This window comes from Canis aureus, chromosome 1 (assembly GCF_053574225.1).
Source record: "Canis aureus isolate CA01 chromosome 1, VMU_Caureus_v.1.0, whole genome shotgun sequence".
In the NCBI taxonomy this organism is placed as follows: Eukaryota; Metazoa; Chordata; class Mammalia; order Carnivora; family Canidae; genus Canis; species Canis aureus.
In genome coordinates this window covers 82,050,001-82,075,878 of record NC_135611.1, presented here as the reverse complement: position 1 = coordinate 82,075,878, position 25,878 = coordinate 82,050,001, and the positions used below count along the sequence as shown (strand labels likewise).

General features: G+C 33.8%; 1 protein-coding gene across 5 annotated transcripts in view; it reads left to right on the top strand.

The window, feature by feature from the left end:
* Window positions 1-25,878, top strand: part of VPS13A (vacuolar protein sorting 13 homolog A) — a 234,742-nt gene that overhangs the window by 28,677 nt on the left and 180,187 nt on the right. For 4 of the 5 annotated variants that reach the window (XM_077906342.1, XM_077906335.1, XM_077906353.1 and 1 more), the window contains exons 6-17: window positions 3,315-3,424; window positions 4,106-4,165; window positions 6,235-6,294; window positions 6,490-6,570; window positions 10,172-10,229; window positions 14,483-14,610; window positions 14,808-14,914; window positions 16,178-16,349; window positions 18,159-18,221; window positions 18,916-19,045; window positions 19,866-19,960; window positions 20,260-20,402. In XM_077906342.1, the coding sequence (XP_077762468.1) occupies window positions 3,315-3,424; window positions 4,106-4,165; window positions 6,235-6,294; window positions 6,490-6,570; window positions 10,172-10,229; window positions 14,483-14,610; window positions 14,808-14,914; window positions 16,178-16,349; window positions 18,159-18,221; window positions 18,916-19,045; window positions 19,866-19,960; window positions 20,260-20,402 (1,207 nt within the window). Of the gene's footprint in view, window positions 1-3,314; window positions 3,425-4,105; window positions 4,166-6,234; window positions 6,295-6,489; window positions 6,571-10,171; window positions 10,230-14,482; window positions 14,611-14,807; window positions 14,915-16,177; window positions 16,350-18,158; window positions 18,222-18,915; window positions 19,046-19,865; window positions 19,961-20,259; window positions 20,403-25,878 lie in introns of those variants that run through there. The other variant, XM_077906373.1, reaches the window with a different exon arrangement.

Below are 25,878 nucleotides of genomic sequence, written 5' to 3'. Positions count from 1 at the left end.
ATCTCTGCTAAGTAGGTTAAGACTATCTGCATTTCAGCTTCTAAACTTTTGAAGGTATCTCTTATCTGTTTTGTTACTTGTATATTTGGTCTTAGGGATTATACATTTTTTTCCTTTACTGTTGCATTAGTGGGGTTTTACTGAAAAGTAGGGAAATAGATAATAATCCACCATGTTTAATCAGAAGTCTCTCCTGTTTTTACATAGATCTAAAATGGAAATGTTTAACAATGCTTAAAATTCATTAGTGATAGCTTATTGTTTTCAGGTGGAAGTTTAAACTGTTCAGCATGATACAGAAAAGTTTATAGGATTATAACAAGTTTTATATATATATTATATATATATAATATATATATTATAATATATATATATTATATAAATCCTGTCTACCTCTTCAGCCTAATTACTGGCCTCACCTCTTTCTCTTCTATTCTTTCTTCTGGCTATATTGTCCTATTTATATTTTATTGAATGTATCAATTTCTTTGTGAATATATCTCACTTACTACTTTAAAATACAATTGTGGGTTACCAGCTCTTTGGATGATAGTTCAAGCTGTAAGGTGTGCGTGAGGTTCCCTGAGGCAGCAGTATAGTAGGAGAAGAGAAGCAATCCTGGGACTGAGCCTTAAGGATATCCAGCATTTAATGATTGTATAGTAGAGGAACACAGATGATCAAGAGAGTGATCAGATAATTAGAAGTTTGGAGATTATGATTTCATGGGAAAAAAGTGTTTTGGAAAGCAGAGAATGTATCAGATCCTAATAAGGCATCGTATCCTAATAAAGTATCAGGTAAACTGAAGATAAAGAAGTAATCATTTTATTTATGTCATGCATGTTGTGATCCTCAAGGAATGATTACTGAAAAGGAACTTCCATTCTTCCAAAGTTGGAGGTGAGGGTCCCCTCAGAGTAAATAGAGCAGTGAAAGGGTTGTTAGATCTTTGAGGAGAACCAGAAAAGAATTTTGACATAGCTATCTGGAGTGTGTGAACAAGTGGGGTGGAAAAATGTTGTAAGAGTGATGTTGAGGGTAAAGTCATTATAGTCTGTTCTGGTGTGATTTTTTTTTTTTTTCCTACTCCTATTCTCAACTGGCAAGGTATAAACATGTTTATATAGAAAATAGGTTTATCCAGGGTTGGAGCTTTATTGACACAGGAAAATGAGGAAAAGAATAAGAGTTTAAAAGGTTGGTGAAATAATAGATTATGGAATATGAGCAGGATAAGGAATTAGGGAACTACTAGATGAGGAAAGGAAGATCTTAAATTGAATGAATGGATTCATAAAGCAAAGGATTTTTTTTTAGGATATGGTGGTATTCAAAGGTTAAAATGCCTAGTCTTTCAAAGAGCTTCTATTTTGTTTTCTTTTTTTTTTTTTTTAATTTTTTTTTTTTTTTTTTTTTATTTATTTATTTATGATAGTCACAGAGAGAGAGAGAGAAGCAGAGACACAGGCAGAGGGAGAAGCAGGCTCCATGCACCGGGAGCCCCACGTGGGATTCGATCCCGGGTCTCCAGGATCGAGCCCTGGGCCAAAGGCAGGCGCCAAACCACTGCGCCACCCAGGGATCCCCTATTTTGTTTTCTTATTAATTCTAAAGTCCTTTTATATTTGAGTGTATTTGCTAACCTGTTGTTCACTGACAGTTGGATTTGAATGTAAATAGATCTTCATCAGCTTGTCCTCCTGGGCCATTGAATTAGAGGAAAAGACATGTATGTACAGGTGGAACACGACTAGAAATAGGAAATGAGATAGTTTTCATTGGCATTTTCATTTCTTTTTTTTTAATTTAAAGATCCTATTTAGAGTAGTCCGGGTGGCTCAGTGGTTTAGCGCCACCTTCAGCCCAGGGCCTGATCCTGGAGACCCAGGATCAAGTCCCACATCAGGCTCCCTGCATGGAGCCTGCTTCTCCCTCTGCCTGTGTCTCCTCTCTCTTTCTCTCTCTCTCTCATGAATAAATAAATAAAATCTTAAAAAAAAAAGATCCTATTTATTTATTCATGAAAGAGACAGAGAGAGGCAGAGACTTAGGCAGAGGGAGAAGCAGGCTCCCTGTGGGGACCTGATGCAAGACTCGATCCCAGGACCTTGGGATCACGACCTGAGCCAAAGGCAGATGGTCAACCACTGAACCACCCTGATGCCCTCATTGGCTCCCTCCCTCCCTCCCTCCCTCCCTCCCTCCCTCCCTCCCTCCCTCCCTCCCTCCCTCCCTCCCTCCCTTCCTTCCTTCCTTCCTTCCTTCCTTCCTTCCTTCCTTCCTTCCTTCCTTCGAGGCAGAACACAGGCAGAAGCAGGCTCCATGCCGGGAGCCCAACGTGGGATCTCTGGTCTCCAGGATCACACCCTGGGCTGAAGGTGGTGCTAAACCACTGAGCCACCTGGGCTGCCTCCTCATTGGCATTTTCAAATAGGGTTAAGAGATCGTAACTTGTGTTTATCAAAGTCATATTTTTTTTCCAAAGATTTATTTATTTTAGAGAGTGGGGGGAAAAGGGAGAGAGCGAGTAAGCAGCGGAAAGGGAAGAGGGAGAGGAGCAAAAATTCTCAAGTAAACTCTACTATGAGCACAGAACCTGACCAGGCCTTGCTCCCTGGACCTGGATGTTTGACCTAAGCCACAATTAAGAGTTGGACACTCAACTGACTGACCCAAGCACCCCTCAAAGACATATTAAAAAAGAGATTAGGAACCTTAATCCTTTATTTTTCTATGCCCATGGAAAGTTTTGAAGCTGGAAATGGTTAAAACCTTTTTTAGAAAAATGAAACAAGGATGAACTTCCTTCATTCCTACTTGAAAGAGAAAAGGAAAGGCTCTTATAATTTCGTTTTGGATTCATCAGGAGGAGAAGCATATTCAACTGTTGTATACATTGAGCCACATACAACTTGTGATAGTATCACTAATTTTAAGGAACATTCCTACTTTCTGCTATTACTGGCTTTTCTAATTTAAGCCCATTATAATTCTTATCTAATAATCTTCATTGTTTTCCAAATCTTTATATACTCAGGTATAGTTAGCAGAAGTTATAAGATTCAGTGGCATTAAGTTCTATACAGTTGGCTTCCGTTTCATTTAAAAAATAGATTCTGAAAACTGTATGTATGTGGTTGTCTTTGAAAGTCTTTGGTAGGGAAGACTTTGGGGGAAAGCAGGCTCTTAGTGTTCTGTGTACAAATAGATTTTTTTCTTTAACGTGGTCATGTTTATGTTAACTTGATATGGGAATATTTATACAGTGTATTTTTGATTCAAGTTAAAAAAAAGAATATTTGCTGTTGTAGAAAAACATCAAGTGGAGAAACAAGACACTTTTACAGAAAAATTAATTACTCAGATAATAAAAAATCTTCAAGTGAAAATTTCCAACATCCATATTCGGTATGAAGATGATGTAAGTATTTTAATAGATGAAACTTGTTTTTATATTTATGTAAATATTTTACTGTTTGTTGATACCTGCTCTATAATGGTCAACCTATGGGATACTGAGAAGTGGAAGGATACAGAGCTGAAAATGACCCGATCTTTCTTTTCTGAATAATAGTTTTCATTTGCAGTATTTATTGCCTTGATAATACTTTCCTAAAATGTTCAGAAATCAGATAATGAAGGCAAATGCCTTTCTATGTTACAGTTACCTTTGATAGTTGGCATTATGAATTTAGCAGTTAAGTATTTTTAAAATATATTTACCTCCCGGAAACTACACTGGTCTAGGAATCAATAGAGCTAGACTTGGATTGTTTATGTCTAGTAGATACTGTATTCTCTCAGAATTACATAGTTATTGACTTCTAGTACTACTGTGAGGTCAGTCATCTTTTTTAATAAGCTTTTTTTTTTAATAAACTAAAAAAATGGAGATTTATTTACACCAATCCATTCATATTTGGTATTTTAATTAATATTAGGAAAAACTATAGGAATAAAAGGTGTAGAAAGTTGGTTTTTGAATGTTTGAAATGTTTTTGAATGTTTGAAATAAGAGTATGTCCCAGAAAATGAACTTTTTTCTATAAAGTGAATTTTGTTTAACTAAAAATCTGAGTAAAATTTCCTCTTTCCTCTTTAGATCACAAATCGAGACAACCCACTGTCATTTGGTATTTCCCTTCAAAATCTCAGCATGCAGGTACTTTGTTTTCAAAGAAATTTAACCATATTTAATTGTGCAGTATAGTTCATCAAATTCTTAATTATTTTTCATGTATGCCAGCATCAAAAATAGTTGTCTGAATGGAATTAGTATAGAAAGTGCATAGGCTGGATTGGAATTGGCGGTAGGTAGTTCAGCATTTCAAAAATGATTCATATTCAGATTTAGTTTAAAATAATGAGGGCCATGGGACACCTGGGTGGCTCAGTGGTTGAGCGTCTGCCTTTGGCTCAGGGTGTGATCCCAGAGTCCTGGAATTGGGTCCCACGTCAGGCTCCCTGCATGGAGCCTGCTTCTCCCTCTACCTGTGTCTCTGCCTCTCTCTCTTTCTCTCATGAATAAATAAAATCTTTAAAAAATAATGAGGGCCTATTATTTGCAAATTATAATATTGGATATTTTTTCTTAAAAAATACATTTCTTAAATAAGTAGAAAATAAAAGTAATGAATGTTTATCTCAGAACCTTTTGATAAGTCATGAAAAGCATAAAGAAACAAATTGCTTCTTTCCTTACCACCATTTTCAATATTGTGGTGAACTTTCTTCTCTAGTTTTTCAAATTGAGGATTTTTAAAAAATTATTTATTCATGAGAGACACACAGAGAAGCAGAGACAGAGGCAGAGGGAGAATGCAGGCTCCTCACAGGGAGCCCAAGCGGAACTCGATCCCAGACCCCGGGATTACACCCTGAGCCGAGGGCAGATGCTCAATCGCTGAGCCACCCAGACGTCCCTCAAATTGAGGAATTTTTAAAGTAGAGGAGCAAATAGAAGATTATGGAACATTGGGTTGCATCCAGAACGGACAGTTGTGGAATTTGTCATGTGGTTTAAATTTTAAATACCTTTAAAGAATAAATAAACTCTTAAGGAATAAAGTTTACATCTGTTTTGTTTTCTACTCTCACCCTTCTCTCAAAGATAAACATCCTAAATACTATGTTCCATGATTTTTATATAAATTTTCATTTTCTCATCACAGTTTTTTTGACATTTACTTGTGTTGCTACACATAATTCAGTTTAATTGCTATGTAGTATTTCATTACCTGCTTTTTATTTGTTATATCCATTGGGTTTTTGTGTATAATTTCTTTTTAAAACATGGATCCACTACAAGCAAAATAAATAAGAAAAGCCAAATGATAAGTAACTGAACGATGTTGGGTGGGGTAAACTGTCAAATGCTGCTATAAGTTTGAGAAGTGTGAATGGGGAATTAGCCATTGGCTGTGAAAATATGGAGGTGTAGTGGGTAACTGTGACTGCAGTGGTGTTGACCATTACCTTTGAGAGACCTTGGAAACTGGTCCCCTAGCCCAGACCTATTCAATTAGAAACTCAAGTTGGGGGCCCCACCAATCTAGGTTTTAGAAAACCCTCTGGGTGATTTTGATGCATGCTCAAGTTTGAAAACCACTGTTGTCATCTCTTCAGTTCTCTACCAAAAAATGAAAACCATCTTTGTAGAATAAGCATCTAAACACTTTATTCACCTCAGTGGCTTCTCATTGCTATTGGAATAAAGCCAATAATTTTGTTTTAAAATAGTTTATAGTCCTTTTGTAATCTGACCCCAGGTAACATCTGGTTTTACCTCTTTCCTTTGTTTGCTTTATGTTCTCTGGCCATACTGGGCTTCTTCAGTTCCCTGAATATTTTGCATGTTTGCATATTTTCCTACTCGGAGACATTCCCTACTGACTTTAAAATAAAAAATTTCTTTTCATATGTCATATATTAGACATCACTTTCTCCATTACACCTCTGAGTTTGAGGCTCCTACCTTATTCTGAGAACTGTGTATTTAACCTCTAGGGTGGCACTTAACTGTTTGTGATTGTTTTTTTATGTTTTTTCAGTCAACAGTGAGCTCCTTGAAAGCAGAGGCTTTCTTGTGGTTAATATTCTTCCACTGAATGTTTTCAGGGACATTTTTATGGGAAATTGGTTAAGGGCACGGTTGGAGGGCACGGTTGGTATGGTTTATCAGTCTGCCATTTCACATGTAATTGACTTTTACTTTTTAATTTTTCTTTTCAGACAACTGATCAAAACTGGGTTCCATGTTTACATGATGAAACTGAGAAACTAGTTCGTAAGGTAAAATATTTTGTCAACCCACAGACTTAATGAAAGAAATTTTTAGAAAGGCAAATGGTAATATAAAGATTTATGTGAATTGTGTTTATTTGCTTAACTCTATTACAGTACTCAGTTGTTTGAGACTTCTGAAAATAGCATATATTAAAGATCCTTTAAAGGAAATGAGATGTAATAAACGTGATTTATTTTCAGTTAGTCCGATTGGATAACCTTTTTGCCTATTGGAATGTGAAGTCTCGGCTGTTTTACCTTAATGATTATGACGAATCACTGGTAAGTAAATCTTTTTGATATGTGCATGTATACCTTTGTTGGTAGCATATTTTGCATAAGGTTTTATTCATTATTGTTTATTAACATACTATAGCCTGTGGTCTTTTTTCCTAGGCAAAATCCATTAGCATTTACAGAAATAGGTGAATGTATATGTGTGCCTATACACAAACATGTATAAACATACAAACATCTTTTTTTTTGTATAATTGACATGCAGCATTAGGATAAGTTTTATGTGTACACCATAATGGTTCAGTATTTGTATGTAATGTGAAATGATCACGAGAAGTTTAATATCCATTATCGTACATAGTTAATTACAGAATTTTTTTTCTTTTGGTGAGTACTTTTAAGATTTACTCTCTTAGCAATGCTAAAATATGCAGTGTAGTATAGTTAACTATAGTTGCCATGCCGTATATTATATATACCCCATGACTGACTTACTGGATAACTAGAAGTTCTTAATCTTTTGACTTCCCTTTACACATTTTGCATATCTCCTACTTGACCTCTGACAACCGCCAGTCTGTTCTCTGTATGAGTTTGGCCTTTTTTTTTTTTTTTAAGTATTCCACATATGTGTAATACTTGTCTGACTTATTTCACTTAGCATAATGCCATCAAGGCTTATCCTTATTGCAAGTGGTAAGATTTCCTTCTTTTTAACGGCTGGATAATATTCCAATATATAAATATATATTTTTATAAATACATATAAATATATTTCAATATATATTATATATTACATATAATATTCCAGTATATAAATATATATTATATATATAAATATATATATTATTTCTATATACAGTATATTTTATTTACATGTTCCTTAATCAATGGACATTTAGGTTGTTCCCATATCTTGGCTATTACAATTAATGCTGCAGTGAACATGGAGGTGCATGTATCTTTTCTAGTTCCTGCTTTTCTTTGAATAAATATTCAGAATGGATTGTATTGTAGTCCTTTTAATTTTTTGAGGACTCTCCATACTGTTTTCCATGAAGATTGTATCAGTTTACATTTCTATCAACAGTGCATAAGAATTTCCTTTTCTCCACATCCTTGGTATTGCTTGTTATTTCTTGAGGGTTTTTTTTTTTTTTATAATAACCATTATGACAGGTGTTAGGTGATATCTCATGCTTTTGGTTTCCAATTCCCCTGATGATTAGTGGTGTTGAGTACCTTTTCATGTACCTGTTGGATATCTGTTTGAAAAATAGATAGAGAGTTCCTCTCTCATTTTTTTTTTTAAAGATTTATTTATTTATTCATGAGAAACCCAGATTGAGAGGAGAGGCAGAGACACAGGCAGAGGGAGAAGCAGGCTCCTCGCAGGGAGCCCGATGTGGGACTCAATCCCTGATCTGGGGATCATGACCTGAGCCAAAGGCAGGCGCCCAACCGCTGAGCCACCCAGGCGTACCATCCTCTCCCATTTTTAAATTGGATTGTTTTTCTGATATTGGGTTGTCTGTGTATTTTGGATATTGACCCCTTATCAGAAAATTATTTGCAAATATTTTCTATATAGTAGTTTGCCTTTGTATTATGTTGGTTTCCTTTGCTGTGCAGAAACTTTAGTTTGATGTTCTACTTGTTTACTTTTTTGTTGACTTGACTTTTTTGTTGTTGTTGGTGTTGACTTGACTTTTGGTGTCAGATCCAAATTATATCATCGAGACCAATTTGAAGGAGACTTCTGCCTATGTTTTCTTTTAGGAATTTTATGGTTCCAGGGCTTACAGTCAAGTCTTTTAATCTACTTGGAATTAATTGTTGTGTATGGTTTAAGGTAGTGGTCCAGTTTCATTCTTGTGCATGTGGCTGTACAGTTTTCCAAATACCACATATTGAAGATTTTTTGGCTTGTATGTTTTTTCCCCCATTGTATATTTTTGGCTTGTTGTAAATTAATTGACCATATATCAAGATACTTTGGTTATTCAGGATCTTTTGTGGTTCCATATATACATTAGGATCATTTGTTCTGTTTTTGTGAATAACGCCATAGGAAATTTGATTGAGGTTGCATTGAATTTGTAGATTTCTTTGGGTAGTATGGACTTTTTAACAGGATTATTTCTTGCAATATAGATCGTGGAATGTGTTCCCAATTTTTTGCATCTTCAATTTCTTTTCAGTATCTTACGGTTTTTGGTATACAAAGCTTTCACCTCCTTGGTTGAATTTTTTTTTTTTTATTTAAAATACTTTTAGTTTTATTGTTTTAATTACCTAAAGCTACAAAATGTGAGTAACAAATGTCTTTATAATAGTTTCAGTTAATTTTCTTTTTTAAAAGTTTTTATTTAATTTCTAGTTAGTTAAGATATAGTGTAATACTGGTTTCAGAAGTGAATTTAATGACTTATTGCTTACAACACCCAGTACTCATTAGGACAAGTGCCCTCCTTATTCCTCATCACCTATTTAGCCCATCTCCTGCCCACCTTCCCTCTAACAACCCTCTGCTCTCTGTGTTTAAGAATCTTTTATGGCTTGCCTCCCCTTTTTCTTTTCACCACTTTTGTTAAATTATACATGAGTCTAATCGGATGGTATTTATCTTTCCCTGATTGACTTCCTTGGTTAAATTTATTCCTAGGTATTTTATTTTTTTTTGATGTAATTGTAAGTTGGATTGTTTTCTTGATTTCTTTTTCTGTTACTGCATCAGTGTACAGAAATTTAGTAGATTTTTGTATGTTAATTTTGTATACTGCAATTTTATTGAATTCATTTATTAGTTCTGACAGTTTTTGGTGGAGTCTTTATAGAGTTTTCTATAGAGTGTTATGTCCTGTACAAATAGTAACAGTTTTACTTCTTTTCCAGTTTGGATGTCTTTTATTCTTAATTGCTCTGGCTAGGTCTTGTAATACTATGCTGAATAAAAGTGGTAAGGGTGGGCATCTTTGTCTTGCTCCTGATCTTAGAGGAAGAGCTTTCAGGTTTTTTTGTTTGTTTGTTTTAAGATTTTATTTACCTTTTCATGAGAGACACAGAAAGAGAGGCAGAGACTCAGGCATAGGGAGGAGAAGCAGGCTCCGTGCAGGGAGCCCAATGTGGGACTCGGTCCCGGGAATCCGAGATCACGTCCTGAGCCAAAGGCAGATGCTCAACCACTGAGCCACCCAGGCATCCCAGAGCTTTCAGTTTTTAATGTTGAGCATGTTAGCTGTGGGATTTTCATATATGGTCTTTATGAGGTTAAGGTATATTTATACCACTTTCTTGAGATTCTTTATCGTAAGTGGATATTGAGTTTTGTATACAAGCACATTTTATATATGTGCTTGTACAAATATGTATACAGATATGTACATATATAAAATGTGCTTGTATACAAATATGTAAAAACATACTACATATCTAAATAGTTTCAGATCATTCTTAAATAGTACTAATTTAATGGGATATTGTCTTACCACTTTAATATTTTTCATAGCTAAGTCCTCCTAAGTTTCAGTTGTTTATTTTTTAAATTGCTTTAAAACTTTGGTATGTAAGGATTTTGTATGTAGGATTTTGTCTAATAAGGATATATTGGCATGAATGTAAATAAAAACAGTTTGTCTTTTAATAGGACAGCTTGAAGAATGGTATTGTCACTGACAATACTGTTCCAGAAGGTTATGATTTTGGTAAGTACATTTTATAAAATAAGAAGTGCAATTAAAATAATTGGTATAAATTTTAAATGAACATTGATAATGTTACTGTGATGTTTCATGTTAGTTTTGTCGTATAATTAAAAGTAATATACACAAAAACCCAGTTCTATGCCATTCATTGTTGGGGACCTTTTTGCTATTTTTTGAAACTATAGGAAAGAAAAATGCCTTATAAGAGAGAATGTAATAAATGTGGTAAATCTCTAAGTTTTATTTAGTTATAATCTTTTAAAGATGTTTTACATGGCAAATACAATTTAATAAGGCTAGCTGCTATAGTCCGTAGTGTTATCTTGTTATTTTAAAAATGTATATTTAAAATTTTTCTTCACATTTTTTTCTGGTTCCAAGTTTTCAGAAATGAATGTGTAGTACTTTTATAATCAGAAATGAGCAACTAAAATTTTGAGTTGAAAGAAGTACTGTTTTCTTTTACTCTGTATAGGCACTCGATAAATTCTGATTGATGGGTGGATAGTTTATTTATTGGATTTAGTTGTTTGATGTTATCAACCAGTGATTCTTTGCTATATTCTTCTGCCTTTATGATTATACTTTGTTAATTTCCTGAAGTGTTTTTTTTTTTTGTTTGTTTGTTTTTAAAGATTTGACAGAGAGCGAGAGAGCTCATCATGTACATGAGCTGGGGGAGGCACAGAGGGTGGGAGAGAATCTGGAGCCAAAAAAAAAAAGCAGGCTTGAGCTCACCACCCAAGATTGTGACCTGCGCCCAAACCAAGAGTTGGGTGCTCAACCAACTGAGCCACCTGGGCGCCCTTGATGTGACTCTTGTTGTCATATCTTGAAATCATTGTTTCACTCTTGAAACCAATTCAAAGCCAGGAAATGGGTATTTTATTTTCTAGATTTTTTTCCTGAAGGGGAAACATTGAGAACAGATGAGATTGCCTACCGTGTCTTATTGGTTCTCCTATCACTCTAGGTTTGACTTATTTCTCCTTTGCCCTACTGTCATTTCCTGCTGCATTAATGACAGCCTGATGAGTGAGAAACTACACAGTAGTTTGCACAGAGGAATTTTAATAGAAATACTGTCACAGGATTGGAGTAACAAGAGATTGGCTAATAAAAAGTAGAACTCTAAAGAGTATAGGAATAATAGGAAGAACTACCCCTACCCAAGGACAGAGATGGAGTGCCCAAAGAACAGAGTCTGCCTGCCTCAGCACTGAGATCTAGACCTTATTGGAAAAAGGACATGACTAGGGCTCACTGACTGCTGGGAAAGTCTTTGTGGTGCTGTGCCTCTAAACTTCTTGGACATTTGCCCTCAGAAACTAGCATTTCTCATGGAGCATTGTCTCAGAGGAGGCACTTCCCTGCAAAACTGCTGCCTAGCTGCCATGCACTCAGCAAGCTGGTGCTGAAGAAACCTGTTGTGCTGTAGGAGCTGGACAGTGGAGGAGCTGCCTTTCGTATGAGTCACTTTGTAGGATCTGAGCTGTGGAAAAGCCCTGGCACTTTCAGGAGTCTGAAATGAGCACATCAGAACCAGGAAGCATAACTCCTCCTGCAGTATCTCTCCAATGTCTAACACTATGCTACCTGGTAAAGAAAAGAATATTTAAAGGGCCCAAATTCAGTTTTTAGAGGAGGTAACCTAGGGTGAATTTGCAATTCACAGACAATAAACTGATAACTGGTATATACCTGCTAGGGAGAGAAGGCTTCTTTTTGTTTGTTTTTTATTTAATGGGAGAGAGACAACAGCTTATTTATAAGATGGAAAGGATCTATAGAACATGAAAAATGAAGGAAGAGAGAGAAAGGATGATTTCTTTATGACATATGGGTAGGAGGAGATAGAATCTCATGTGCAAGTGGAGTGCTTTGCTGCACAGAGGAAATGAACGTGATTAGTTCATTTATGAGACAGATTTTAGGTATAAGAGAGAAGTCCTACTACTGGGTATTAGGACTTCTACTGGGTAGGAGTTTATGGAGCTTTTATTTTTTAATATCTGAGGTACTGGGGATTTTGGAGGGAGGAGAGGCTATGAAATAGTCATGTAGATAAACAAGAGAGTGAATTGACTAGAGTAGTGTTTTCGAAGCGTCGTTCAGACTACTGGAAACTTACTAGAAATAGAAATCCTAGGTCTATTCCAGACATATCTGAATCAGATTCTCTGAGAGTGAGCCTTGAAAATCTATGTTTTAATAAGCTTTCCTGGTGAGTTTGATGATTTTGATTAATTACAGATTTTGAGAGTCACTGGCCTAGAATAGGGGTTGAGCAATTTTTAATTTTTTTATAAAGGGCTACGTAGTAAATATTTTTCAGTTTGAAGTCTCTGTCACATATTTTCCTTTGCTTCTTTTAAACAACCCTGTAAAGGTATAAGAATCATTCCTGGTTCACCGGTTGTACAAAAACACAGTGTGTTATGCATTTGGCCTATCCTGAACTAAATATTTTATGATTGCTCAGCAACATTGAGGACCTTTGGGATTTATGATATTAAAGTGAGACCAATCCATGTGATTGTGTTTTTGTTTTTTTCTCCCCAACCAAGTTCAACTTCTCAGGTAGGTTACAGGTATGTAGAGTAAATGGAGGGGGTTTTTATCCAGAATAAGGGTTTCGCCTGGTAAGTACTGACAAAGTGAGAAGACAGAGGAGTGAAGAGTGAATTCAGGGGAATGATTAAATTACTGGTCATAGAATTTTAATAGTGAAGAGAGGGAACTGAGAATAGGAAGCAGAGGTGAAGGACAGAGAAAAGCTACAGGATCAATGAATGTGGGTCCCACAGGATCTGAAGGTTTAGTATTGAAGTACTAGAGAGGTGGTGGTGGTAGGAGAGTTAGGTTCTGGAGACTGGGTTTATGGAGAGGTCTAGCATATAGATATGATAAGATCTAGAAGAGTACAAGGCTCTGAGAGGCTATGGTTTTGGAAAGATCAATTTGTATGTTGAAATCACTTGGAAATTAGAGTTGCCAGGAGCTAAAATCAGAGAGAGATAGGAGAGGTTGTAATCTAGGGATGGATGGAGATTGCAACCAGGGAGGATATAGGGGGTTGTGCAGTCTTGTACGTAACATAAGAAAGCCAGGGGAGAGGAATACTTTTATTTTTCAAATAGTGGTGGTATTGTTTTGTACATTTTTAAAACTTAAGAAAAATTATTTTAGAGAAAGACAGAGAGAGAAGGTGAAGGGGGAAAAGGCAGAGGGAGGGAGAAACTGGAGTAAACTCCATGCCGACCATAGAACCTGACATTGGGCTCAATCTCAACACCCAAGATCATGACCTTAGCTGAAACCAAGAGTTGGACACTTAACTGCCACCCAGGTGCCCCTAAACTTCCCTTTCTTTACTCTTTCCTTCCATTTATGTATATGTAAGTTTTTCTCCTTTTTCACTGTATGGTACTCATACTATTTTATAGATGTACCATGATGAATTTAACCAGTCTCTGTTTGTTGAATATCTTCTTGTCCTACACAAGTTCAGAATATATTTGCTCACTGTGTAAAAAAATTAAGTGCTGTGCCTCAGGAATGATTAAAACAAGAGGAACATACTATGGTTTTATATAGATTAACTCAAAATTTAATAGTTGATCTCTATATAGATTCTGCTATTTCTAGTCTTGCTCTGCAAGAATATTCTTTTTCTTTTTGGCACTAAATATAAAGGGTTGAATTTAATCCATTTTAGATTATGGGTTGAACCAAGAAGTTATCCTGGGCTAACTTTGATTCATCTTCTCACCTCTCCTTTTACAAGTTAAAGCAGAGCAGATGGATACATAAAAACTGATCAGAAAAAAAAACTGATCAGAAATTCAGAAATTATAATTCTGTAATGGAAGTCAGTGGTCAAATAAAATCTTTTCTCCCTTAGCATTTTTAATATAAATCTTTTAAACTGTATATTTTTGTTAAGATTATATTACTATACTATTTTTGCCTTTTATAGTGTTCTTGCTTTTAAGGGTTACGTTGGTATTTTGAGGGGGAGTTCACATAGTCTTCATTTACTTAAAATATGAATTATAGGTAGGAAAAAGATAAAGAATCTTCTCCATTTATTAAATGACAGTTCATCTGACTAAATTACAGCAGTGTGACAGTCTGGGAAAGTAGACAGTATAAGAAATGAAAGTCAGTATTTTCCATTTCATCTCTTTAGTACTTTGGGACTCTTGAAATATAACTCAGTGTATTTTTTTGATATCTATGTTATCTTTCAGTGTTTCGCCCCATATCTGCTAATGCCAAACTTCAGATGAATCGGCGATCAGATTTTGACTTTTCTGCCCCTAAGATAAATCTGGATGTTGAGTTACATGATATAGCAGTTGAGTTCAATAAACCACAGGTGATTTTTTTTTAGATGAAATTTTAAATTGTGAGCTATAATTTGATAAAAGCAGAACTAAGATTTTAAATGTATTTCAAAGTTCCTCAGTGTTACATGAAAACATCCTTTAAAAAGTCAAGAATTTAACTTTTTTAACAGTTGAACAAAAAAATCTTAAACATGTAATAAAGAGGCTTAATTTTTTCCTTCTTTAGTATTTCAGTGTTATGGAGCTTCTTGAATCAGTTGATATGATGACGCAAAATCTGCCATACAGGAAATTCAAACCTGATGTACCTCTTCACTATCATGCCAGAGAATGGTAAAATGACTTACATTTTTAAAAAATTGAGGTCTAATTTGACATATGAGTTTCAGGTTTATAACTTAATGATTTGATATTTGTATATGTTAACTTTTTTCTTTAGAATTTTTAAGATCTCTTAGCAACTTTCAAATATGCACAGCTTAACTATTAGGACCACGCTTTACATTGTATCCTCGTGACTTATTTTATAACTGTAAGTTTGAACCTTTTCAGTCCCTTCACCCATTTCACTCACTGCCCTTGCTTTACCTTTGTCAACCACTAGTCTGTTCTCTGTATCTATAAGCTCAGTTTTTTGGTTTTTGTCTTTTAAGATAACATATGTAAGTAAGATTGTATAGAGTTTATCTTTCTCTAATTTCATTTTATATAATGTCCTCAGGGTCCATCCATGTTGTCACAAATGGCAAGATTTCATTCCTTTTCCTGACTAAATAATGTTCCACTATCCAACTCTGTGTGTGTGTGTGTGTGTGTGTGTGTGTGTGTGTGTGTGTATGGAACATTTTCTTTATCCATTCATTCCTTGATGGTCATGTTGGGTTTTTTTTGTATCTTGACTATTGTTAATAATGCTACAGTGAATAATGGGGAACATACATCTTTCTGTGCTAGTGTTTTCATTTTCTTCTTCAGATAAACACCCAGGAGTAGAATTGCTTGATCCAGTTTTTTTTAGATTTCTAAAATACGGCATAAAAGTGAATTTTCTGGGATTATTAAAAACTATAGTTTGTGTCAAGCAGTGTCTTTTTTTTTAAGCAGTGTCTTTTAAAAAAAATTCAGACTTTCATATTATATACTTTAAACCTATATGATTAAACTTGAACATCAGATTATATGAGTCTATAAAATACAGCCCCTTTCTAAAATTCAAAAGCCTTCTCATTCTGTTTATTAAGCTCTTGCTGTTTTCTAGAAGTTGCAGTTACTCTTTTAGTTGACTTTTTAATTACTGTTCAGGTGACTAAAGTGCTGTTTGCCAAGTAATACTTTAATAGTCCTTCTGTAGAATTATGTCTTTTTTCTAACAAAATTCAGTGGTTTTGCTTGTTTTCACTCAGGAAAGAGAAAAGATTAATAACGTAATCTTAATACAAACTGGGCTGGGAAAAATCAAGTGCTCAGATAGTACACCATTTTCATAGTCTCTGTACTATAGTTATGAATGTTGTTTTGGAGCAGAAGCAACTTTATTTTTAGTACTGTTGGTTGGAGGGTGTTAAGTGCAGGGTTTTGTTTCTGTTTTCTAACTAGGTGGTCTTATGCTATACATGGTATTCTTGAAGTAAATGTCTGCCCCCGGTTACGGATGTGGTCATGGAAGCATATTAGAGAACACAGGCAAAAGATGAAGAAGTATAAAGACCTGTATAAAAAAAAGATAACAACTAAGAAGCCAGCTGGTGAAATTCTCATCGCTTTGGAGGTTAGCATTTTTTAAAATTGATGAGTACAAAAAAATTTTGTACTTCATGACTTCTCAGTCTTTAGTGACTAACACTTCCTATTTATTTTTATTTTTTACTGACCATTCTCTTTTACTTAGACTGTTTTGTAGTCCTATTCTTCACTTCAGTTGGGTGATATAAACTCTGGTGATATTCTCCTGGGAGCTGTTGAAATTGGAGATTATTCTCAAAATCTGAAGAGATTTGGGTTCATGCAAATAGTAACTTGAAGCTTCACATTATGACTTTTTTAACCCAGAGGCCTATAAAGCATTTGGTACATTGGTTCCAGTCTTCTGTGTGTCAGTTTCAAAGCTTTATGTTACCTGTCACCACTTCATTTCTCCTGTTACCATCTAATGGCAGTAGTTAAATAAATTTCCTGTTCTTTTATACATACTATGCTTGGAATTATAGCCAAGTCCCATCTGCCTTTCCTCATCTCTGTTTATCCCAGTTTTACTCCTTCTCAAGCTCTACTTAAGTCCCATCTCTTGTATGAACTTTCCTGAATTTTCTGCCCAGGGAGTCCCTTTTCTTTTTATTTTTCTGGCATTTCTAGTCTTTACCAGCAACTTTACATTTCATTATCTGTTGAGGTTTCCCTAAATACTAGTCTTTTCTCATAGCATTATAGTATATTCTAGAAAGGATTGCTTTATGAGTGGATGATATTTAGTTTAGGGAGACTGAGGGGAGGTAGCCTCTGGAAATTAATATAACCATTCTGAATCTAGGCCAATTTCTGATTTGGAGCCCCCTCAAGGTTGAGTTTTATTTTTATTTTTGAGGTAAGAGACTTTTTGCAGACCCAGACTATTATGGATGTTTGGGTTTAGAGTGTTTTTGGGTGGTTACAGATTTCCTTACTTTTTTTTTTTTTTTTTTTTAATCTTAACCTTAATCTTCCAAGTTCTACTGGATAGTAGAACCCTGAATGAAGGGTTGTTTTCTAGATAATAATAGATTACGGTTACTTCTCCAGGGGAGAAAAGATTTTAGCATGAAACTCTTAAAAGAGGTCATGGAAATAATGTATTGATATGATGAAAGATTTATTTTATTTTATTTTTTTTAAAGATTTTATCTATCTATTCACGAGACACACACACACACACACACACACACAGAGCGCTGGACACAGGCAGAGGGAGAAGCAGGCTCCATGCAGGGAGCCTGACATGGGACTCAATCCTGGGTTTCCAGGATCACACTCTGGGCTGAAGGTGGTGCTAAACCACTGAGCCACCCAGGCTGCCCAGATTTAGTTTAATTTAGTTTATTTCAGTAGCCATAAAAGCTTTGGAAAGTGTAGAATTTCAAAACAAGTTTAAGTGTATCTGGATCTACTTGGAATATACTAAAGATGACACACCAACTGTGCATATAATATGAAGGGTTTAGAATTGTGTTTTTACCTGAAAGTGACACTAATGTGTTTACCCTTAGTTGTAGTTAAAACCCAAATAAAAATCATTTTAAACAGTGCCTATATGATATCTTTTAGTATGTGTCTGTAAATCTTACTGTGATACTCATGTGCATGACATGTATGATTTCTTTAAGAAAGTTACTCTATCATTACTAATTTTCAAGCTGACATAATATACAAGCACGGCTTCTCAGAATGAAACAGAAATACTATGCTGATGGATGATCTATTTTCTGCATCCTATTATATCTTATTGTGTCAGTTTGTTAGCTTATATATTGAAGTTTGATAATTTTTATAATCTTTGTGTAGACTATATGAAGTTACTCAAACACATTTTTGTTTATATTTTAAGGAGTTGGAAAAGACCTTGGATGTATTTAATATAACTATATCAAGACAACAGGCAGAAGTTGAGGTAATTCTAGATTATCTTTCAATTGGTAAAAATAAATCTAGATTCCATGTAGATTTGACAGATAACAGTGATATTATTAATGTTGTGCTGTAATATACTGTTTCCTAAAAGTTTACTTCTTCAAGTTTACTTCTTTGTGGTATAAGAAAATTGATTCAGTGTTTTGCCCCATCCATTTAAACTAGACAGATCCTGTGGTGAAAAAATTTATGTTAAATACTTTGACTAAATAATAATTCTTGCTAGATAATTATCAAACAATTCATATGAAGGTAAAAATCCAATTTTAGGAGGGTTGGTGAGATTACCATTACTTGTAAGACAGTAGGGTTAACTACCTGTAAATCCTAAATTTTTTTTTTAAGATTTTATTTATTTATTCATGAGAGACAGAGAAAGAGAGAGACAGAGACACAGGTAGAGGGAGAAGCAGGCTCCCCGCAAGGAGCCCAATTTGGGACTCTATTCTGGATCCCGGGATCACGCCCTGGGCCAAAGGCAGATACCCAGGTGTCCCGTGGAAATCCTAAATTCTTATGTTGGGCTAATGTTGTAGTTACTGTGTTTTGTTTTCAGTTTGTATATCATTTACGTTTTTTCACTGGAATAAATTTTGGAAAAGTAGTTTTTCTCTTTCTTGAGATTGCTAAATAAAGGATAATTTATCATTTATTTGAAAATTTATGTATTTTAGGCAAAGAAAGCTGGATATAGGATTTTCAAAGAAGGTGCAAAAGATTCAGAGGAAAATAAAGGATGGTTTAGTTGGCTGTGGACTTGGTCAGAACCAAGAAGTAAAGAACAACCAGATGTTAAACCTGGAAGTATGTCCATTTCATTTTATTAGTAATGCAGTTAATCATCAGGTTAATTTAGTGCAGCTCATCATCAGATGTAAAAATAAAATTTTGTAGAAAATTTTCTAAGATAAGCATATATTTATATCATATGTGATTTATCCTTTTAATCAATGAAATTACATTAAAACATTGGAAATGTATACACCAAACGAAAATTGAGTTTTTTATCTTAATGTTTACAAAAGAACATTACGTTCCAGATTTAATGAATGTGTGTTGTATAGTAATAAAAATTCCCAAGGGTATAAGGCATTGTAAATTTTTGTTGAAATTGTTTCTTAGAAAGGTTTTTATTTCCTTACCAAATGTTTAAGATCATAGCTTTGAAGACTTAGGGGCTTAAGATTATATCCTAGATCTATTACTTACTAGCAATGTAGCCCAGGCAAATTATTGAAATTCTCAAAACCTCAAGTTTATCACCTGTAAAATGGGAAATTATGATATTAATGCTTCTTGCGTTGTATGCTAAGTATGTTACTTAGCACAATACCATTAAGTTAGTCATTTTGTGAACTTGCTTAATCCAAATATTTAGAAATTTGTATTGCTAAATTTATATATTTAGCAATTTATATTTTTGGAGACTAATCTTTCTAAAATTGCCAATCCCATCCTAACACTCAGTGCTTATGATTTCCTTTTTCTTTTTTTTAATTAAATTTTTAATTTCTTAAAAGTATAAAAACAGAATTAAATTTGCCAATTTGATAAGGCAGCTTAATTGTGGGTTAGTTTTATCTTACCAGTTAAGAGTGCAAAAACACTTTTTTTATGATTATAGTTCTTGAAGAGATGTTGACACCTGAAGAAAAAACTTTACTCTATGAAGCAATTGGCTATAGTGAAACAGCAGTTGATCCCACCTTGCCAAAAACAGTAAGATGTTTTCTTGCCTTATACCTGAGAGTTTAATAGTTAGATATGCCTACTTTTAATCCTTTCAGAAATATGTTATTTATTGTATTGTCCTTGCCTGGTCTGTACATGTTATATTTTAGTTTCCAAGGTAAGAATAAAAATTGCCCGTGCTTTGTAGTGTCAATGTGGTGATTCTTTAACATATAAAGGGTTGTTTTTAAAATATTTTTTGGTTATTGGAAGGAATAAGCTTTATGAATAAGAGTTTTTGTTGTCTTTATATTTCTTTTCATTTTATTCCTCTCAATATATTCTAGTTTGAAGCCATGAAGCTTTTTGTTCACTTGAAAAGCATGTCTATTGTTCTAAGAGAAAAACAAGAGACACCTGAGCTGTTGGATATTGTAGTAGAAGAATTTAGCACTTTGATTGTGCAAAGACCAGGAGCACAAGCCATTAAGTAAGTGTTTTTCTTTTCCTTGAAGGAAAATATTTCAGTGTGAGGTTGGAAGTTAGATTATAAGTCTTACGGTATTTTGTAAGGGTACTATGGTTTAATGTATCCTTATATATTTTTAGGAACTTATATTTTAGAATTATTAAAGTAATAAAGGTTCAATAGAAAACTCTATTGTAAGGAAATGTAGAAGGACACTGAAGAATAAAACAAAAATGTCAGCCATCACACTCTACAAAAAGAAACCGTATCAACAATTTGGTTTTATCTGGGAATATATTCTACTTTTGTTTTTAAAAATAATTTTATTGAGATATAATTAATATACAATGCAATTAATCTTAAAGTGTAGAACTTGTTTATCACACTCTTGATGTCATACACATGCATAATTTACGTGCAAGTTACCATTATCTTAATTCTAGTACTGTTTTACACCCTAAAAAAAAGAAATCCTATACCTGTTAGCAGTCACTCCCCATACTCCCCTCTCTCCATTGTATGATGACAAGTAATTTACTTTCTATTTCTAAGAATTTGTCTGTTGAGGGCATTTCATATGAATAGGTATCATAAAATATATGGCCTTTTCCATTTGGCTTCTTTCATGTAGCATGATATTTTCCAGGTTCATTTATAGCATAGCAAGAATTAGTATTTTTTTCTATCGCATTCCATTGTGTGGATATACCACATTTTGTTTGCCCATTCATCAGATGATGGTATTTGGTTTGTTTCTACTTTTCAGCTATTACAAATAATGTTGTTATGGAATTTTACAGACCATATTTTGTATGGACAATAAGTCTTAAATTTTCTTGGGTACATACTTAGGAACAGAACTGTTTCCTCACATGGTAATTCTGTATTTAATTTTCTGAGGAATTGTCAGACTGTTTTCCAAAGCAGCTGCACCATTTTATATTCCCACAGTCAGTGTATAAGATTTCTTATTAATCTATATCCTTGCCAACACTTACCTGTCCTTTTGATTACAGCTATCCTAAGGGGTGTGAATTGGTATCTCACTACTCTTTCGATTTGCATTTCCCTGATACCTAACAATATTGAGCATCTCGTGCTTATTGGTTGTTTCTGTATATTTTTTAGAGAAATGTATATTAACTTATTTTGCCCATTTTTAACTTGAATTGTCTTTTCATTATTTGGTTCTAACAGTTCTTTATTAAGAGTCCTCTGTATATTATTGATGAAAATCTTTTATCTCATAAGAAATTTATAATTATTTTGTCTCATTTTTTTTCTTTTCATTTTTTTGATGGTATTCTTTGCCAGATGTTTTTGGTTTTGATGAAGTCCAGTTTATTTTTTATTTTGTTGCAATGAAGACTCAAGAAGTCTTTGTCTAACTCAAGGACACAAGGATAAATTTCTGTATATTCTTGTGAGAATTTTACATTTTTATCTCTTAAATTAGATTTATGACCCATTTTGAGTTAACATTTATATATGGTGTGAGTTTGGGGTCCAGTTTCATTCTTCTGCATGAGATTATTCATTTGTTCCAGCAACATTTGTTGCAAGACCTTATATCTCCATTGAATGATCTCCATATCCTCATCAAAAAGAGTTTACCATAAATGTAAGAATTTATGTCTGGACTCTATTCCCATTGATCTATACAACCTTCTGCCAGTAGTACACTGTATTGATGACTATAGTTTTGTAATAAAATTTGAAATCAGAAAGTTTATCCTCCAGTTTTGTATCATTATCAAGATGGTTTTAGCTCTTTTAATTTTCTTGAATTTCTTTGTATCTTTTAGGATCATCTTGTCCATTGTTGCCAAAAAATTTCAGTTTACATTTGATAAAGACTTTATTAAATCTGTAGATCAGTTTTGGGTACTGAAATTTAAGTGGTATTTTTTTAACACCTATGAATATGGATGCCTTTCCATTTACTTAGATCTTCATTAATTTCAACAATTATTTCATATTTTTCAGAGTACAAGTTTTATACCTTTTTGGGTAAATATATTCTCTTGTATTTCATTGTGTTTGACGCTGTATGGGAGGAAAGAGTTTCCTCAACCCTTTTTGAGATTAACAAGGGAGAAGCATACGGATTTATTTCAATAAAAGTTTAATGGAAATGCATTCATAATGAAATGTAGATCCAAAGAACCAGTTAGAGTAGACTGTGTTAGGTCTGATGAAGAGTGGACAGTTGTGGAGGGATATGATAGGTCAAGGAGCATAAGATAGGTATAGTAGACTGGGGGAAACTTAGCAAGCTCTGTTCATTAGGACTCTTTTCAGTTTACCTTTGCCTTTAGAGATAAGGATGCCTCTTTCCTCTAGCTATAGAGAGGGAGAGGGTACATGTTATGTGAGTGTTTTATGACCTATGTTTGAGAGGGGAGAGGGTAGGGGAATATCGGAGTGATCTTCCTGCTTTTATTTTCTCAAAGCCCTTCAACTTAAAATACTCAGTATACCAAGGTACCATATTTTGGGGGCAGTATGTCCTGAACCCCATCAGTACTATTACACTTGGCATCATGTTCTTAATTTCATTTTTGGATTGTTTATTACAAATGTATAAAAATACAATTGATTTTTGTATATTGATCTTGTACCCTGCAATCTTGATGAACTTGTTAATTAGTTCCAGTAGTTTTTAGTGAATTCCTTAGGATTTTCTGCATACTTGAGCATTGCATCTGCAAATAGAAATAGTTTTACGTCTATATTTCCATTGTGGACACCTTTTCTTCATTTCTTAATTGCCTTTAGGACATCTTTTTCTAGTTCTTTATCTTAAGGAGAAGTGCTCAGTCTCTTAAATATGATGGAAAGAGTGGGTTTTTCATAGATGCCTTTTATCAGTTTTGAGAAATTTCCTTCTATTCCTAGTTTATTGAGGTTTTAGTATTTTTTTTTGGGGGGGGTGGGGGTTTGGCATGGAAGTTGATTAGAGTTTTGTCAAATGCATTTTCTTTGTCCCTTGAGATGAAAGTGTAGTTTTTGTCCTTTATTCTTTTGATTTATGGTGTATTACCTTAATTGATTTTCACATGATAAAATAACTACATTCTTTTGGTCATATATATGGTCTTTTTCACATATAGCTGGATTTGGTTTACTGGTGAGGATTTGTACGTCTGTGTTCGTATGAGAATGATGGTCTATATTTTTCTTGTGATGGCTTTGTGTATTTTTTGTATTAGGATAATACTGTTTTTAAAAATGAGCTGGGAAGTGTTCTCTTCCTCTTTGGAATAGTTTGTAAAGAACTGGTATTGATTCTTTATTAAATGTTTAGTGGTAGAATTCACCAGTAATGTCGTAGGGACCTGAGCTTGTGGGAAGAAGTTTTTCAATATGAACTTAATCTGTACTTCTCCTTAGGTCTATTTAGATTTTCTGTGGTTTTTATTTTGTATTTTTTAGTCCGTTTCAGTAGTTTGTTCCTTTTTAGGAATTTGTCCATTTTATTTAAGCTGTCGAATTTGCTGACATGTAGTTATTTAGTGTTACCATGTAATCTTTTTCTTTGTGTGAGATTGGTTATAGTGTCTTTTTTCATTCCTAATTTTTCTGAATCTTGGCTCTTATTTCTTAATTTAGTTAGATTTCTTTTTTTAAGGAGCTTTGGTTTTGCTTTTTCTATATTTTTTCATTCTCTGTTTTATTAAATTATTTTCCAATCTTTTTATTTTTAAAATTTTGTTTGCTTTAGGCTTAGGTTACTTTTCTTTTTCAAGTATCTTTAACTGGTATGTTAGTGATTTGGGAATTTTTTATTTTTGTAGTGTATGCATTCACTAATTAATTTTATTTTAATGAATTTTCTTTGTTGGAGTAAAATTGACATAAAATTAATCATTCTAAAGAGTACAGTTTAGTGGGATTTAATATATTCATAATTTTGAATATTCACCACCCCTATCTAGTCAAAATATCATTACCACAGAGTAAAACTCCACACTCATTAAGAATTACTCCCCTCTTCCTGGTCCCTGGAAAACACGAGTCTGCTTTCTGTTTTTGGATATATCATATAAATGAAATCATACATTACGTGACCTTTTGTGTCTGCTTTATTTCACTTAGCATAATGTTTTCAAGGCTCATCTGTGTTGTTGTATATATCAGAATTTCATTCCTTGTTAAGCTTGCACAATACTCCATTGTACGTATTTACCACATTTTGTTTATTCATCTGTTCTATGGAAATTTGAGTTCTTTCCACCCTTTGGCTATTGTGATAATACTTCACAGTGAACATTCATGAATGTGGATTTGAGTATAAATTCTTTTGCTATGTACCTAGGAATAGAATCGCTGAGTTATAGTATTATTCTAACTTTAACTTTCTGAGGAAGCACCAATGTGGATTTCATAGGGCTGCACCGTTTTACATTTCCATCAGCAGTGTACAAGGATTTCAGATTTTCCATATTCTTACCAATACTTATTTTCTTGTTTGTGCTTTTAAATTACAGCTGTTTTTTTGGGTGTGAAATATGGTTTCTCAGTTTTATTTCCTTAATGTCTCATGATACTGAGCATCCATTCATATGGATGTTGACTATCTGTACATCTTCATTGGCTCCATTTTTTAGTTGAGTTATTCTTTGTTGAGTTGTAATAATATATATTCTAGACTCTAGATATGTGATATTTAGCTTGTCCTTACATTCTTTCACTTGTCTTTGCATTTTCTTGATAATGTCCTTTGATGCATGGTTTTTAATTTTGATAAAGTATAATTTATCTGGGGTTTTTGTGTCATCGCTTATGCTTTTGATGTTATATCTCAGAAAGTTTGCCTAATCCAAGATTATGGAAATCTAGTGCTATATTTTGTAAGAGTATTAAAGTTTTAACTCTTACATTTGGGTTTATGATCCACCTTGAGTTAAGTTTTGTATGTGGGGTAGACAGTGAATAAATACAATTTGATTAAGTTGTATGTGGATATCCAGGTATCCTAACACCACTTGTTTAAGAGATTATTTTTCCCCATTGAATGATGGGGATTGTTACCCTTGTTGAAAATCATTTGGCCATAGATACATGGCTTTATTTTTGGACTCTAATTCTATTTCCTTCCATTCTATAGACTCATTGTGTCTGTTCATATGTCACTTCCACACTGCTTTGATTACTATAGCTTTGTAGTAAATTTTAAAATTGGAAAGTGCAAGTCTTTTATCGTGTTCTACTTTTTCAAGAATATTTTGGATATTTGAAGTACCTTGCAAATCCGTATGAATTTGAGGATTTGTATATTCCATTCCACACACAAGGTACTTTGAATTTGATAGGGATTACATTAAATTTATAGATTGCTTTCAGTAGTATTGCCATCATAACAATAGTAAGTCTTCCAATCAATGAGTATAGATATCCTTCCATTTATTTATGTCTTTTTACATTTGTTCCAACAATTTTTTGTTCACTATTCATGTCTTACACTTTTTTGGTTAAATATTTTCTTAAATGTTTA